This window comes from Pseudochaenichthys georgianus, chromosome 1 (genome assembly GCF_902827115.2).
Source record: "Pseudochaenichthys georgianus chromosome 1, fPseGeo1.2, whole genome shotgun sequence".
NCBI lineage: Eukaryota > Metazoa > Chordata > Actinopteri > Perciformes > Channichthyidae > Pseudochaenichthys > Pseudochaenichthys georgianus.
Genome location: NC_047503.1, coordinates 49616891 through 49632181, shown reverse-complemented (window position 1 = coordinate 49632181; position 15291 = coordinate 49616891). Strand labels below are relative to the sequence as shown.

The following is a 15291-nucleotide window of genomic DNA, read 5'->3' as shown; positions in this document are numbered from 1 at the left end:
AGGGGACACTAAAGAGTGACGCGCACAGCTGGAGACCAGGGGACACTAAAGAGTGGCGCGCACAGCTGGAGACCAGGGGACACTAAAGAGTGACGCACACAGCAGGAGACACTAAAGAGTGGCACACACAGCTGGAGACCAGGGGACACTAACGAGAGACGCACACAGCTGGGAGACCAGGGGACACTAAAGAGTGGCACGCACAGCTGGAGACCAGGGGACACTAAAGAGAGACGCACACAACTGGAGACCAGGGGACACTAAAGAGTGACGCACACAGCTGGAGACCAGGGGACACTAAAGAGTGACGCACACAGCTGGAGACCAGGGGACACTAAAGAGTGACGCACACAGCTGGGAGACCAGGGGACACTAAAGAGTGACGCACACAGCAGGAGACCAGGGGACACTAAAGAGTGACGCACACAGCAGGAGACCAGGGGACACTAAAGAGTGACGCACACAGCAGGAGACACTAAAGAGTGACGCACACAGCTGGAGACCAGGGGACACTAAAGAGTGACGCACACAGCTGGAGACCAGGGGACACTAAAGAGAGACGCACACAGCTCTGGTGGATGCATGTGTACCACGTAAACTCGGCGTCTCTCCGTCTGCACCAGAGACTGTATATTTAATAGTGACGGGTCGTTCGCCAACGATTCGTTCTTTTTGAACGTATCTTTGAAGTGAACGAGATGAACTGATTCCTCCCACAAAACGATTTGTTTGTTTGAGTCGCCGCCTTCCGCCAAAAGCTAAAGAGAAGCTGTTCGCGAACGACGAACTTAAAGAACTGGCCGTTCAGAACTGTTTCCGACAGTTCTTCCCTTTCTGTCAAGAGGAGGGTCCCGTTAGGGTCCCGTTAGGAAATACTGGAAGTTCCGTCTACACAGAGTTGGACTCAGTTAGACAACTACCACAAATACAATGAAGTACTTTACTGTTGGACTCAGTACTAGTTGGAATTCTACCACAAGTAGGTACTATGAAGTTATGTTACTGTGTACTTTCAGTTATTCTCTGTCAAACTCCTGTGGCAGAAAATCATTTTATCTCTCGTCAAATATGTCAGAAAACATGCAGTTTGACAGAGGATTAAAACTGTGATCAGAGCCCTCGCATCTGAGCTCCGTCATACACAGGAGCGGGACTTCCTCCTCAACCTGTCCGCCATAAAAGCTTCAGAGGGCGGATAGCTGAGCTCCGTAGCGTCCCACTAGCTAAAGGTAAACATAGATGGGTACATAGAATATGAATAAATCGTCACCGATGTAGAGGATATATTTTTTTATTCACAGGCACACATTTATGAGATTTAACAACGGCCAATTATATTTCTTAAATAATATGTAGGCTATTCCCAGAGCATAATTCATGGGGCAACAAGGTGAGGTGTAAAATGTGTTTTAATATCCTACATTTTACGCCAGCAAACTTCTTGTACGGACTTCGGCAGTGGTGAAGACTCACTGAACAAATTAAGTACAAAGACGAATCGTTCGCGAACGTGCAAATCACCAGAAGTCGTTCGCGAACCGGTGAACGAATCAGTGAACGAATCTTTCAAGTGAACTGAATCAAAAGATTCGTGTCCCCGAAGGGAATCTAAATGCCCATCACTAATATGTAAAGGTCTGTAGGGGAGAAGGGGGTAAGTTGAACCTCCCCCTGTAACCGGGCAACGCCTAATAGTTATAATCAAGTGACCAGAAATGATGCAAGCTCCTCCCATTTCTCCGTGCCTGTGAAAGAGAGATGCTCATTGGTCTGGTCAGTAAACATTTTTACAAAAAAGGGTTGTTTGCTTGTCAAAGTACATTTTCTAGATGTCAGCTCTATCGGCTGTCATGTAAAAAAAAAGTATCCAGGTTTAAACACATCTATTGTATGTGTTGATGTGTTGGCAGCGTATTGCACCATGTGAGTCATTAAGCTAAAGATGACTCTGCATTTTAATGCTAGGCTATTTGTTCTAAAATGGTGGCCGTGGGGTGAAGTGAACCACGGGCCTGGATCAACTGACCCCTGACCTGGATCAACTGACCCCTGACCTGGATCAGCTGACCCCTGACCTGGATCAACTGACCCCTGACCTGGATCAACTGACCCCTGACCCGGGGCAAGTTGAACACTTTTTTTTTTAAGAAGTAATATTTTCACTGCCTTTGATCAAATATGAATTATCGTCATTGCCATGGATACATCCTGAATTATAGGTGTGTGCCATGTCTCCTTGCTTAGAGGACAGCAGAACTACACAATGGCTCAACGCGCCCCACTCGCCCCTACACACAAACTGAATGACAGTAAAGTTGAGTTGAGAAACCCTGAGGGCTGAATCTTTGAAGAGCTGTGTTTCAAGGTTTCTTATTTAACCTCAGCGTCTCTCTGTAATCTGGAATCTGTGACGTTTGTTTTTCAGCTCCACATTTCCTGTGACGCCTTTCAGACGAGATAGAGTTTCAGAGGCTTTCTCTACGCCCATACTGTCAGAGCGCCAAGAGCGGACATAAAGTATCAGTCCCAGCTGATAGAGAGCGAAGACCCTCTCAACCTAGACATGCTACATCCGTAGAGACCTGCTTGAAAGGAACGGTCGTCTTAAACTGCTACTGCACACTTCTTCTTTTTATTTTCTATGTCCTGTCTTGAGTCTTTTTGTAAGTTTGTGTAAGGGATGTCGTGTCTTGTAACTATCATGTTTCAAAGAATGAAAAATGTATAAACATGTTGTTTAAATTAAAAAAGAAATACTAAATCCTTTAAGTTATACGTTTAAAAACATGCATTTCACTAATACTGGAGGCGGTGAGGGGTTCGTCCGCTTCTCAACAACACGCCTTCTCTCCGCGCCTAAACAAATTAAATGCAAACTACTTTACTCTGGAAAAAGGTGAGGTCCGTCAGGTGAGGCCCGTCAGTCGAGGTCCCTCAGGCGAGGTCCGTCAGGTGAAGTCCCTCAGGCGAGGTCCGTCAGGTGAAGTCCCTCAGGCGAGGTCCGTCAGGTGAAGTCCCTCAGGTGAGGCCCGTCGGTCGAGGTCCGTCAGATGAGGTCCCTCAGATGAGGTCCCTCAGGTGAGCTGTGGATCCCAAATGTCATTTATAGCTCAACTCATGTGTATCTTGTCCCACCAATGCAAAGCCGCCCCCGCTCTGCTACATGTCGAGGCTGCTGCAGAAAGGCCTATGAATACAAATGCTTTAAACAACATGCGCGAGAGGGGAGCCTCAAAGTGTCCACGCAGAGATGTTCACAATGAGAGGCTTCTTGTGCAACCCAATGCATTTCTTACACCTCCAGTTTCAGGCAGAAGGGATATGTGTGTAAGGTTATGGTTTTAGTGAAGCCATGTGTTTTCCCAGAGCTGCGATCTGTGACAGAATCCAGCTCATCTCATGAAGCACACTGTGTGTTCCAGCTGTTCCTCACACCCTGCGCGCGGCCTTGCAGAACCTCCCAGAGGTGAGTCAACGCCGTGTAACCTTCACTGACTCCGGTTATTACAGCGCTGGAGACGGTGGGGCCATCAGGAAAAACAGGAATCACCCGCACTGTAAAGTATCCATCAAGCACCGCATCTTCATCAGGATAGTCAAACAGGAAGAGCTCTTATGTTGAAACCTACTTTAACACCCTGCCGCGTCACTCAGACGTGTATATGCGCTTTACATTATTCTATTGGTATGTTAATGCATCATTAGACTTGCATTCTCTACAGGCGTTAATACAGAGCTGCAATGTCCCCATGAGCTCCATGTAGCAGCAGGTACTGGGTTCACGTCTCCAGGTCATAATAATAGATGCTTTTACAGGTGCTCAAAGACGCTTTACAGATAGAGTGAAAAGAAAAACTCATGGTCAGATATTGAGTGTTTTGTACGATTTCATAGTAAATGAACTGGTGGTTAAAATAAATCCACTGGTTTGAATGACTGTGATTCCAGTGAGACAGAACCCATTTCCCATTGGACTAACATGTATTGCACTTTCTGTTGTCCTTGAACGCATCTTAAATGGCAGAAATAATGGTGTACTTTTCCTCCTCTACATGTATTGAATACCTTTAGTTACTTCTCAGATGTGGATGAATGATGTGAAATATAACCACGTGTTAAATCAGACTTTAGTTCCACCTGGAGTAAATCCACCAGCTACCCTGCAGTCTACAAAGTACTTCAGACTAGCTGCACCTCCACCAGCTACCCTGCAGTCTACAAAGTACTTCAGACTAGCTGCACCTCCACCAGCTACCCTGCAGTCTACAAAGTACTTCAAATTAGCTGCACCTCCACCAGCTTTGAGAACACTTTCATGATCAATCATTATAAAACATATATATATATATTATTCTGAAATGGACCAATCTGCACAACGACTACTTGTACTGTCTTTCACTATATTTAGATGAGAATACTTTCACTTGAGGAACATTTTGAATGAGGACTTTTACTGAAACAGAGTATTCCTACACTTCTACTGTATACACGTGCTGTAGTTTCTTCCTGATACTAAACATGAGGAGCGGAAATATACAATCGAAATGTGTATTTGTAGATCGTAAACGGCAGATAAACTGTTGGAGTTTCTCTCTCTCTTTCTGCAAAGAGAACACAGAGAAGTTTTAAATGGAGAGAGAAGTGTCTCTGCTGCATGTTGGACACGAGAGACAGGCTTTTCCACCGAAACTGAGATCCACAGGAACCCTGAACTCACCTGGTGTTCGGGTCGCAGGTCAGCTAAATCCGGTCGTCGAGTTTAAACACAGTCCCTGAACGCAGCGGGAGATGGATTCAGTGAAACGGGGTTCTGGTTCTGGTCTCTTCTGGTTCTGGTTTTTAGTCTCGAGGCTCCATGACTCTTTCCTTTCTTTAATTCCGATCCTCACAAAGCTTCACCTGCGCAGCGCGATCCGGCTCACCTGGCGGAGGGATCTGCAGTGAGGCGTTCAGGGCGCGGTGCTCTGCTTTACAAAGAGCTACACGCGCGCGCACACACACACACACACACACACACTTATACGCAGGAGCAGCAGCCAATCAGAGAGCAGCTGGGAGGAGTTTAAGGTGAGGACGGGGGCAGAGGCGCGAGAAGGTATTTTGAGTGGGGGTGCTGTCCGATGTGCTAATTACGCAAGGTGGGGGGGGGGGGGGGGTGACGTTGACATACACCGAGCAAAACCACACACACACAGTGAACAACAATGGACTCCAGTGCACGCTATTACGGGCACGATAGAGCAGTGGTTCTCAACTGGCCTCGGGACCCACTTTTTCCTTTGTCAATAAATCGTAACCCGAAATTTTGAACCACTCAAATCTATTCAACAAAAAATGGTGCTGTAATATATATACACTTTTCAGCATACATTATTAATGAAAGTGTAGTACAGTGCATAGCTCCAATATATCCCTCCACAGAACTAAAGAATGCTTTTCAATAAGGTTTAATGAGGTGAGGAATCAAAGCTGAACTGTATAACATAAAAAGGCACACATGCTGAAAACTGTAGAACCACATTCTTCAATCTTTTCATCATGTTAACAAATCATACTTTAAGAGATTTGTATTCACGTGTGAATAAAGTAGTGATCTCATTTGTTACAATATTGATCACCATTAAAAGGATAGTTTTAGGAACCACTCTATAAGACACATCTTTATTTGTATGGATAAGGTTAGAGGGAGAGCTAGTGCCAAGCCAGATACAGTGTTCCAATCTAAAGTACTGATGTCACCATGTAGCATAGTTATTACCATAGGAGGGCTTTAAGATGGAAATATGAAATGACTTCTGTTTTTAAATCCTTGATAAAGGAGGGAGTGATGGAGCATGTTCGGACACTTCCACACACTGCTAAACAGCGTTGGGTGTAACGCGTTACCAGGGTTGGGTTGTAACGGAACACATGTAACGGCGTTACGTAATCAGAATACAAAAATCAAGTAACTGTATTCAGCTCGCGTTACATTTGAAAAACGAGTAATCTGATTACAGTTACTTTCGTAAACCTGAAGTGAATACATTTTGGATTACTTATTGGAATTATTGGTGGAAAGATTTCCTCTCAACATTTAATATTCAAGTAGTAACAGCCGAATCATCACAGCCCACAAAACCTATTACCGCGCAGATGGACCAAAATAGCGTTTGAAAAAAAATCGCGAGTCCGCTCAGTGGAACAATAACAACGAAACATGGAGGAACACAAGTCTGCGTTTAAGTCGTGTATGTGTAGAGGTGTGTGTGGTTAAAACACATCAGCCTGCGGTCGCTTTTTAGTCTATAGCCTTACTAATGAATGATTATTTCTGAAGGTAAACACAGCGAAGGCGGTGCGTGAAAGGCACTGCGAGCTCGTCTTCTCAGAGGCGGAGTTAACCCTCCCGCTGCCTCCTGGCGCTGCAGAGATGTCATGAAGAGAAGGAGGTTTTCCTTCTATAGAACAGCTGTGGGCAGCAGATACTGTGAGAGTCACGGACATGAATTCATAGATCAAGGCAGACTGGTGCACACACTCTCCTGTTTTGCCAATCCGGTGCTTAAACTATAGCTCTACACCCCTGGCCGAAATGTCCTTAAAATGAAGTCCGAGTTCGACATTTTAATTAATGTCCTGCCAACACTGGCAGGACAGAAGGCGACACGCCCGTTCTAAGCCGTGTCCCCCACTCTCCTCACATCCCAAGCTGCATCCCCAACAAGTGTATTATGTTGTTACATCGTTTCAGATGTGATGTTTCAGCTGTGCTCTTGATAAGCCATTAAAACAGTAAAAACACGTTCAGTTTCCTTTTGCTTTTTGTGTCTCCTGTTCACCAAAACATATCTGTGATGGAAAAAGAAAGTACTCCAAAAGTAATCTAAAAGTAATCTGATTACGTTACTTTTTTAAGACACGTAACTGTAACTGTATTCGGATTACTTTCAGAGCCATGTAATAATCAGTAACTGATTAAGTAACCCTCCCAACCCTGCGCGTTACAAAAGAAACGGAGTTACAGTAATATATTACTTTTTGCTGTAACGAAGTAATGGAACGCATTACTAATGAAATGTGGGAAATATATTACCCGTTACAACAACACGTTCTCACTCCCAACCCGTCACATGTTGACGGTCGGTCAGGGCCCCCCCCCCCGTCACTCTATTACAGACAGGGTACCCCTTGAGAGTCCGTTTTCAACAGGCAGGGCGTCCCATAGACCTTCATAGACCTCCCAATGCGTTGATAATAGACGCCATGAGAACGCTCCCCGACGGTCAGTTATTAGTGTCAATATTAATATAATAATTATTTATTCTTTAATAGTCACACTCGATTTCGCCGAGTTGCCCCAGCTGGTCGACACCTCTTTGAGCAGAAACAAAGGCTACATTAATGTATTAAATCGATGTTAATCCATGTGTGTGGTTGTGGAATTAATGGACGTGCCGTTGTGCGATTGCGTTGCCAGGCAACGAAATACTTTAATGTAAATTAAAATGTAAATGTGAAGGGATTTGTGTAATGTGGTGATTATTATTCACCCACGGATCTATGGGTTGGGGTATTGTTCCGCACGGACATTTTAGTTAACCGGACTTCCTGTTGATGTGAAATCCGAAAACATTTTTAAAAAATAAAATAATACTTTATTCCGCGTGTTCTTGCTTTTCTCTTTGGAGGTCATCACATAACGGCATTGTAATACACGGTTCGGCTGCATTAGATATTACACATCTGCCGTAGTTCTCTATTTACAGAGCCCTGATGAGAAGACTTCTAGACAAACAGGAAGACCTGCCGCCAAAACTGAATATGTGACGTGGATCATAAATATATCAACAATTAAACAACATCTTCAATTTCTCTTCACACAATAAGTCTCCTTGCAGTATCAACACTAAATCGGCTGACTTTTATATTTGATCCAATCGGTATATTGGTATATGTACACCATAATGGTGCACAGCTAATAGAAAGGGACACCTGGTGGTTAAAGCACGTTATTGAAATGTATTATTTTTATTATTATATATTAATAGGAGACACAGACAGACAAACTAATAAGGCTTTATTTAAACATTAAAGAATACTTTAGGTCTTATTTTGAATAAGAAAAAAGCTTTGGGGGTATAAATATTAAGCCTGACCAAGTACTAATATATTGCTTTCCTGCAATGTTAACTACTGTATGTGTAAGCACTTATTTTAACTGATATTATACATATGTAGTATACTCTTATAAGATGTATGTAGATAGTATAAGACATTTGCAGAATAGGACAGTTTAATGGTGGAGGTACACACACATTGATAGATGTCTTGTAATGCGCTGTTGAGGAACCTGCGACCCAGGTTTTTCATCTCCGGCCTTGTCAGGTATTGAACATTCAATAAATAAAGAACACAGAATTATTAAATATAAAACACAGAATTTGTGTGATTATACTAAATTATTTACAAATAAACACCACTGCATATTTACAACTGTTACACATGCTGATGTAACGCAAATGTTTCCAACTTGGGATCAATAAAGTATATCTTATCTTAAGATGATCGATGGCTACTGCCATATTTGCACAATGTGCCTCTGAACCTTGACAAGTGCATGTTTCAGGCTCATCAATGAACAACAGGGGTCACACACATAAGACCAGCTGTTAAATAAAGCTCCTCTGACCTTAGCTGGCATGTGGGTATATATATTAATACTGCCCATAATGGGCACAAGCAATTTCCACCCATTTATTAATTATATGTTTTAAATGTGAGTGTTTCCTGTCCCCTAAACCTCCAGGGATGTACACAGTTTAATACTGGCAACTTCTTATTATGGGAAATACGAAAACGTCTTTTAAAACTACAACTCCCAGCAGAGACGTGCCATAGAACATGTTGCGAAACAGAATAGCCAGCATGTGTAGTTCTGGGGACGGGGTGGGGGAGGGGGGACGCGGTGGACCCGTTCATATCCAGTTGTGGACAGTCTGCCGTGGTTCCATCCCATTTCAAAGTGCTGTTCGACGCTCGGCGTAACCCTCGGCGCACACTCAAACATCCAATCACAGAGCTTGAGGACTATCACGGGGTTTGTCAAGCGAAGCGGAGAGAATACTTACTTCCGGGTGTAAAATTCTCTAAAGCAACTGAGCTGCTCCGACCCTCGGTCCTGACGGACTCCAACTTGTGTTTATTAATCAAACAAATAAACACAAGGATAATGATGTGTTATTGTTGAGTAAATAACAGTGTGGTTTAGAAAAGAATACAAATTAGAAGGAAAAAACGATGAAACAATACAGATGTCAGTATTCTGAGCCCCTACTCTCCCCGTAACTGACGGCAACAAAAGTCCTACATAATTAAAATAAAGAAGTAAACACAAAGTGTGTCTTGATATTGAGTTAGAAAAAGGTTGATAAACGCTGTGAGAATGGATCTGCGGAGAGCATTTCTCCGCGATCCCAACTCCTCTATTACCAACGTTCAGGGAGCTCTTTGCAAGCCAATGGGACGCCCTGCCCGTTGAAAACTGACTCTCAAGGGGTACCCTGTGCGTAAGAGAGTGACGGGGAGGGGCCCTGACCGCCCGTCAACATGTGACGGGTTGGGAGTGAGAACGTGTTGCAACACGTTACAATGCTCAGTCGCGCAGTTACAACACATTTTAACCCGAAATGAAATGGTGTTTTGTTTTTTAAGAATGTACTGGAGTGCCGAGAGATAGGGAGTCAGAGGCGGTGCAAGGCAAAAGGGTACTTTATTAAGAAGCAGCACAAAACATGTTGTCCGGTTGCAGTCCGGGAAGAAGAGAGTGAAGTCAGGAGGGCACACAATGTATATAGACACATAACATGTCCGTGTGGAAACAAAACCCCAACTGTAGTTCCATGCGTGAATTATGAGCCCCAGTGTATTGATGAGTGGTCACTACAGTACTAACATAGCGAGACATCCCGACACCAGACAAAGTGTGCGGGTAGATTAGTAAACCTGGTGTGTTTACTCTTCAGGCTTTGCGTCGGGATCTTCGGGCAGTTGAATGTTATGCACCCTCTATTCAAAAAAGAGAACCGAACGAAAAATACAAACAACAAATTGTGTCAGGTGCGCGTGACCTGCTCCGCTGCGCGTGCATCATTTCCAAATGATCCACAGCAGTGACACACATCGTGGATAATCATTTATACGAACATGGTTAAAGCAGCCATCACTAAACGCCAGCAACACTGCATCTACTGCAGACAGTAGCAGGCCCGGCTCCAGGATGAAATGACTGAGGGGGCTGTTAAAAAATCCGAGGGGGCGATTTTTTTTCACAACAACGAAAAATACTGGCAATGTAATGAATTGACACACCGAGCTTTTTTCCTTCTCACTGCTCTACAATCTCTTTGCTTCTTTATTGTTATTCCGGATTGACTCCTCTCGTTCTGTTCCTCTGATCTTTAATAACAGATAGTCGATAGTCGATAGATAGATGGCTGCACTTTGGTTCACAGACTAACATTGATTTCCTCAATCTATAAATGGACAGGCTCTGTAATTACACCATAACATTTTCTCCTCTATCCCTTAACTCGTCTTCCTATCAGACGTACTTACTTACTACCTACTCCGGTCAGGATTAAAGAACAATTCATCTGGTTGATTTTTTATTTTCAGGATTGAATGTTCAAACCAAACCTAAAACCTGGCCTTTCATAAGAAAGTGATTAATATATAAACCAAACACCACACCAAATGGACAGACACAGATTAAACATGAAGTCCCCTGGTTTGTCTCTAGAGTCTAACTGCCATGAGAAAGATCAGATCAATGTTCCACAGTCCGCCACTAGATGTCGCTCATTGTACCGATACGGTTGATATAATACACAACATATTAATATTCTAGTGAAAGGGCTCGCTTTGGCAAACACCTGATCCCTACAGGCAGCCCTAAATAATAGCAAGTAACCATCATGTGTGGCGCTATAGTGGTCTGTCTGGTTGTTGTTATTGTTGTTGTTGTTGTTGTTGTTGTTGATTTCATCTTGTTTTCACAGAGCTGTGAACATGAACTTCCCCCTGGGGACAATACATCTAAACTAATTTAATATTCAATCCCACACGTGGCGATTGAGAACTTACATTCGTAATTTACCTCGTTTAAATCACTTTTGTTCTAATACTATGGATTTAGTTGACACTACTAGCCGACTTTCTTTTGTCCAATATTTTGCGGGAAGGTACATTGAATTAGAAGTAGAAGAAGTAGAAGAAGGAGAAGGAGAAGTAGAGGTAGTTAATTGTTATGTTATGCTAAACCACACCGCCCTTCACTGGATGTCTAATGAGCTGCACTAAACTACATTTTAGCATTTAAAATACCTAGCTATTCTTTTGCGGTTATTTTGGTGAAAGTAACTCAAAAGTAACTAAAGTAGTAACTCATTACATTTCAGAGACAGTAATGTTGTAACGTAACTTATTACTTTCAAAAGAGAGTAATAAGTAATATATTACATTTGGAAGTAACTTGCCCAACACTGCTGCTACAGAGTTTAACATTGTTCTTCAGGTGGACCAGAATCGAAGATAAATGAGTATAATGTGAAATACATAGCTCAAGATAATAGTTATGTACACACGTTTCTGAAATAGATCTATCAGACATTTAATACTGATTAGGTGTAAATGAATTGCAGTAGTAGTCGTGCTCTAAGGAAGTGAGTTCTGTACCAAGTCTCAGGAAAGGTGGGAGGCAGAAGTCCCACTGAAAAGTTAGAGCCATCTTGAAAATCATAGTTGAAATCGTGAAAGAATAAGGAACGGCGCTCCGCATGTGACATGTTTTTGTAGATAGAGGGTTCCTCTGAAAAGACTCTGCAGAGCACGACATGGCCAAAAGACCTTTGACCCTGACTGACAAAAGCACTGTCAATGACTGCAGTCGAATAGTCCAAAGATCAGCTCCTAAGTTCTAACCCTATCTCCTATTCCTTGACCTCTGAGTGAAAGGTCACGGGGTTAAGGGATAGTGGATATGAGAATTCAAAAGGACTTAGGAGAAGAGACTGCGGTACTTTAGAGAAGCGACTGCACTTTCACTATCCCACGTGTTTCTGATGCGCCAGCGGACGTCCTGAATGTGCGTCTGCTGCTGTGGGGAAACCATGGAAACCACAGTTTTCTATACAGCGGACTACAACATGGATGTTTAATAAGAACGAGGGACTCATCTGGAGACTCTGCACCGTGCTCTGATGCTGCTGCTTTGCTTTATGAACGTGGACAACAGAGAAACATGTTCTTCAGGACCAAAGCTGGAACGGAAATAAAAAGGAAAGTGAAACTTATGCTCGTCTCCCTCTCCCTCCGGTCCACGTTAACACAAATGATCCCAATACGTATGATTGATGAACTAAAGATCTTAAATCAATACAGATGTATTTATTATGAACGTTAGTCCTTAACATCTATCACTGTGTATATCACCATTCAAACATCTTTTAGAAGTTGAACAAACCCCACACAGCTCAGTGAAGACTGAAATGTTGACTTTATTTGATCATTTCAGTAAAAACTAACGTTCATATTTCTCTCTTTATTATAATACTGATGAACGTTCAGAACAAAGCACTTTGTAACTTACCACATACGTTTTAAAATGCTTAATAAGCACCGTAACTTTCATGATATCATTTCTCCGTCATAATCGGTAGTTTCCGTGAACGGCCGACTGTTGAGTGACGGCAAATGCTGCGGCTGCAATGCATTGTGGGGCAGCACTTTCTCCTCTCCTTTCGGTGAGGGAGGTCCAGTGGTTCCTAAGCTAAAGGAGGTGAGAAAGGAAGACGGAGAGGAACACTTCTTTCCACTGAATTGTTTACTGTGGAAATGATAATAATGGATGTAAAATTGTAAATAATATTCGCTATGTCCCGTCTGTTCCCCCCCCCCATTACAGGATTGTGTTACACATGAGTTCATGTGTAAAGAGGGGGGGGGGGGGTGTATAATGTATAATGTCAACATGGCTCTAAAATTCACAACTTACATTTTTCTTTTAGGGATTGAAAGAAAGCTTCCGCCCCAACCCAGATGTTCAAGCTGAGCATTGAATGATAGTTTTAGAACGAACCTGCTCATGTCTGGGGATGAGATACGGTTTGATGGATGTTGACATGTCTCTAGTGCTGATTGAGTTACAGCAGGTCGCACAGAAGCAGGTGCAGAATCAGCATCAGAAGCCAAGGGGCTGCTGAGATGGAAGTCCAGAATGGAATACCGAAGAAGAAGTTGACCTGTGATGATGAAACCATTTTGTAATAGTTCAACAGACGTTAGAGTAACTGAGGTTTGAAATGTAGAAAGAACATATTACAGTTAAGATAAAACAAAGTAATGAAACGAGACAGAATTTAATTTAGACAACATCTTGTAACTAGCCTGATAAAGAATAGAAGTAAAAGCCATAGACTTTATTGTTTAGGTCATTATTCAATTTAAATTCATGATAGAAAGACATTTGATGACAGTTGGAATTCTGTATTCATTCTTCAGCTCGATGAGAGACCGGTGGACACGTGATGTGATGATGGACCGGTGGACACGTGATGTGATGATGGACCGGTGGACACGTGATGTGATGATGGACCGGTGGACACGTGATGTGATGATAGACCGGTGGACACGTGATGTGATGATGGACCGGTGGACACGTGATGTGATGATAGACCGGTGGACACGTGATGTGATGATGGACCGGTGGACACGTGATGTGATGATGGACCGGTGGACACGTGATGTGATGAGAGACCGGTGGACACGTGATGAGATGATAGACCGGTGGACACGTGATGAGATGAGAGACCGATGGACACGTGATGTGATGAGAGACCGGTGGACACGTGATGTGATGATGGACCGGTAGACACGTGATGTGATGAGAGACCGGTGGACACGTGATGTGATGAGAGACCGGTGGACACGTGATGTGATGATAGACCGGTGGACACGTGATGTGATGATAGACCGGTGGACACGTGATGTGATGATGGACCGGTGGACACGTGATGTGATGAGAGACCGGTGGACACGTGATGGGATGATAGACCGGTGGACACGTGATGTGATGATCGACCGGTGGACACGTGATGTGATGAGAGACCGGTGGACACGTGATGTGATGATAGACCGGTGGACACGTGACGTGATGATGGACCGGTGGACACGTGATATGATGAGAGACCGGTGGACACGTGATGTGATGAGAGACCGGTGGACACATGATGTGATGAGAGACCGGTGGACACGTGATGTGATGAGAGACCGGTGGACACGTGATGTGATGATAGACCGGTGGACACGTGATGTGATGATAGACCGGTGGACACGTGATGTGATGAGAGACCGGTGGACACGTGATGTGATGAGAGACCGGTGGACACGTGATGTGATGATCGACCGGTGGACCCGTGATGTGATGATGGACCGGTGGACACGTGATGTGATGAGAGACCGGTGGACACGTGATGTGATGATAGACCGGTGGACACGTGATGTGATGATCGACCGGTGGACACGTGATGTGATGAGAGACCGGTGGACACGTGATGTGATGATAGACTGGTGGACATGTGACATGTGATGAGAGACCGGTGGACACGTCATGTGATGAGAGACTGGTGGACATGTGATATGTGATGAGAGACCGGTGGACACGTGATGTGATGATCGACCGGTGGACATGTGACATGTGATGAGAGACCGGTGGACACGTGATGTGATGATGGACCGGTGGACACGTGATGTGATGATAGACCGGTGGACACGTGATGTGATGATAGACCGGTGGACACGTGATGTGATGATAGACCGGTGGACACGTGATGTGATGATAGACCGGTGGACACGTGATGTGATGAAAGACCGGTGGACACGTGATGTGATGATGGACCGGTGGACACGTGATGTGATGAGAGACCGGTGGACACGTGATGTGATGATGGACCGGTGGACACGTGATGTGATGAGAGACCGGTGGACACGTGATGTGATGAGAGACCGGTGGACCCGTGATGTGATGAGAGACCGGTGGACACGTGATGAGATGAGAGACCGGTGGACACGTGATGTGATGATAGACCGGTGGACCCGTGATGTGATGAGAGACCGGTGGACACGTGATGTGATGAGAGACCGGTGGACACGTGATGTGATGAGAGACCGGTGGACACGTGATGTGATGAGAGACCGGTGGACACGTGATGTGATGAGAGACCGGTGGACACGTGATGTGATGAGAGACCGGTG

General features: G+C 44.1%; 2 protein-coding genes across 3 annotated transcripts in view; both read right to left on the bottom strand.

Annotated features, from left to right (window-relative positions):
• lpar2b (lysophosphatidic acid receptor 2b) overlaps positions 1 to 4974 on the bottom strand; it is a 27766-nt gene extending 22792 nt beyond the window's left edge. The window contains exons 1-2 of one of the 2 annotated variants that reach the window (XM_034089927.2): positions 4718 to 4974; positions 2886 to 3083 (exon numbers count right to left, since the gene is read on the bottom strand). The gene's annotated coding sequence lies outside the window, so the exon portion shown is untranslated. The remainder of the gene's footprint in view (positions 1 to 2885; positions 3084 to 4717) is intronic. The other variant, XM_034089936.2, reaches the window with a different exon arrangement.
• Positions 4975 to 13535: 8561 nt separating this feature from the next.
• On the bottom strand, positions 13536 to 14615 carry LOC139434335 (uncharacterized). Its single transcript, XM_071204197.1, has one exon. The coding sequence runs from the start codon at positions 14613 to 14615 to the stop codon at positions 13536 to 13538; it is 1080 nt and encodes a 359-aa protein (XP_071060298.1).
• Positions 14616 to 15291: the final 676 nt, after the last annotated feature.

What these genes read in the sequence shown, in the direction of transcription:
- LOC139434335 (XM_071204197.1), bottom strand. Translation starts at nt 14,615, where the DNA reads ATGTCCACCAGTCTATCATCACATCACGTGTCCACCGGTCTCTCATCA.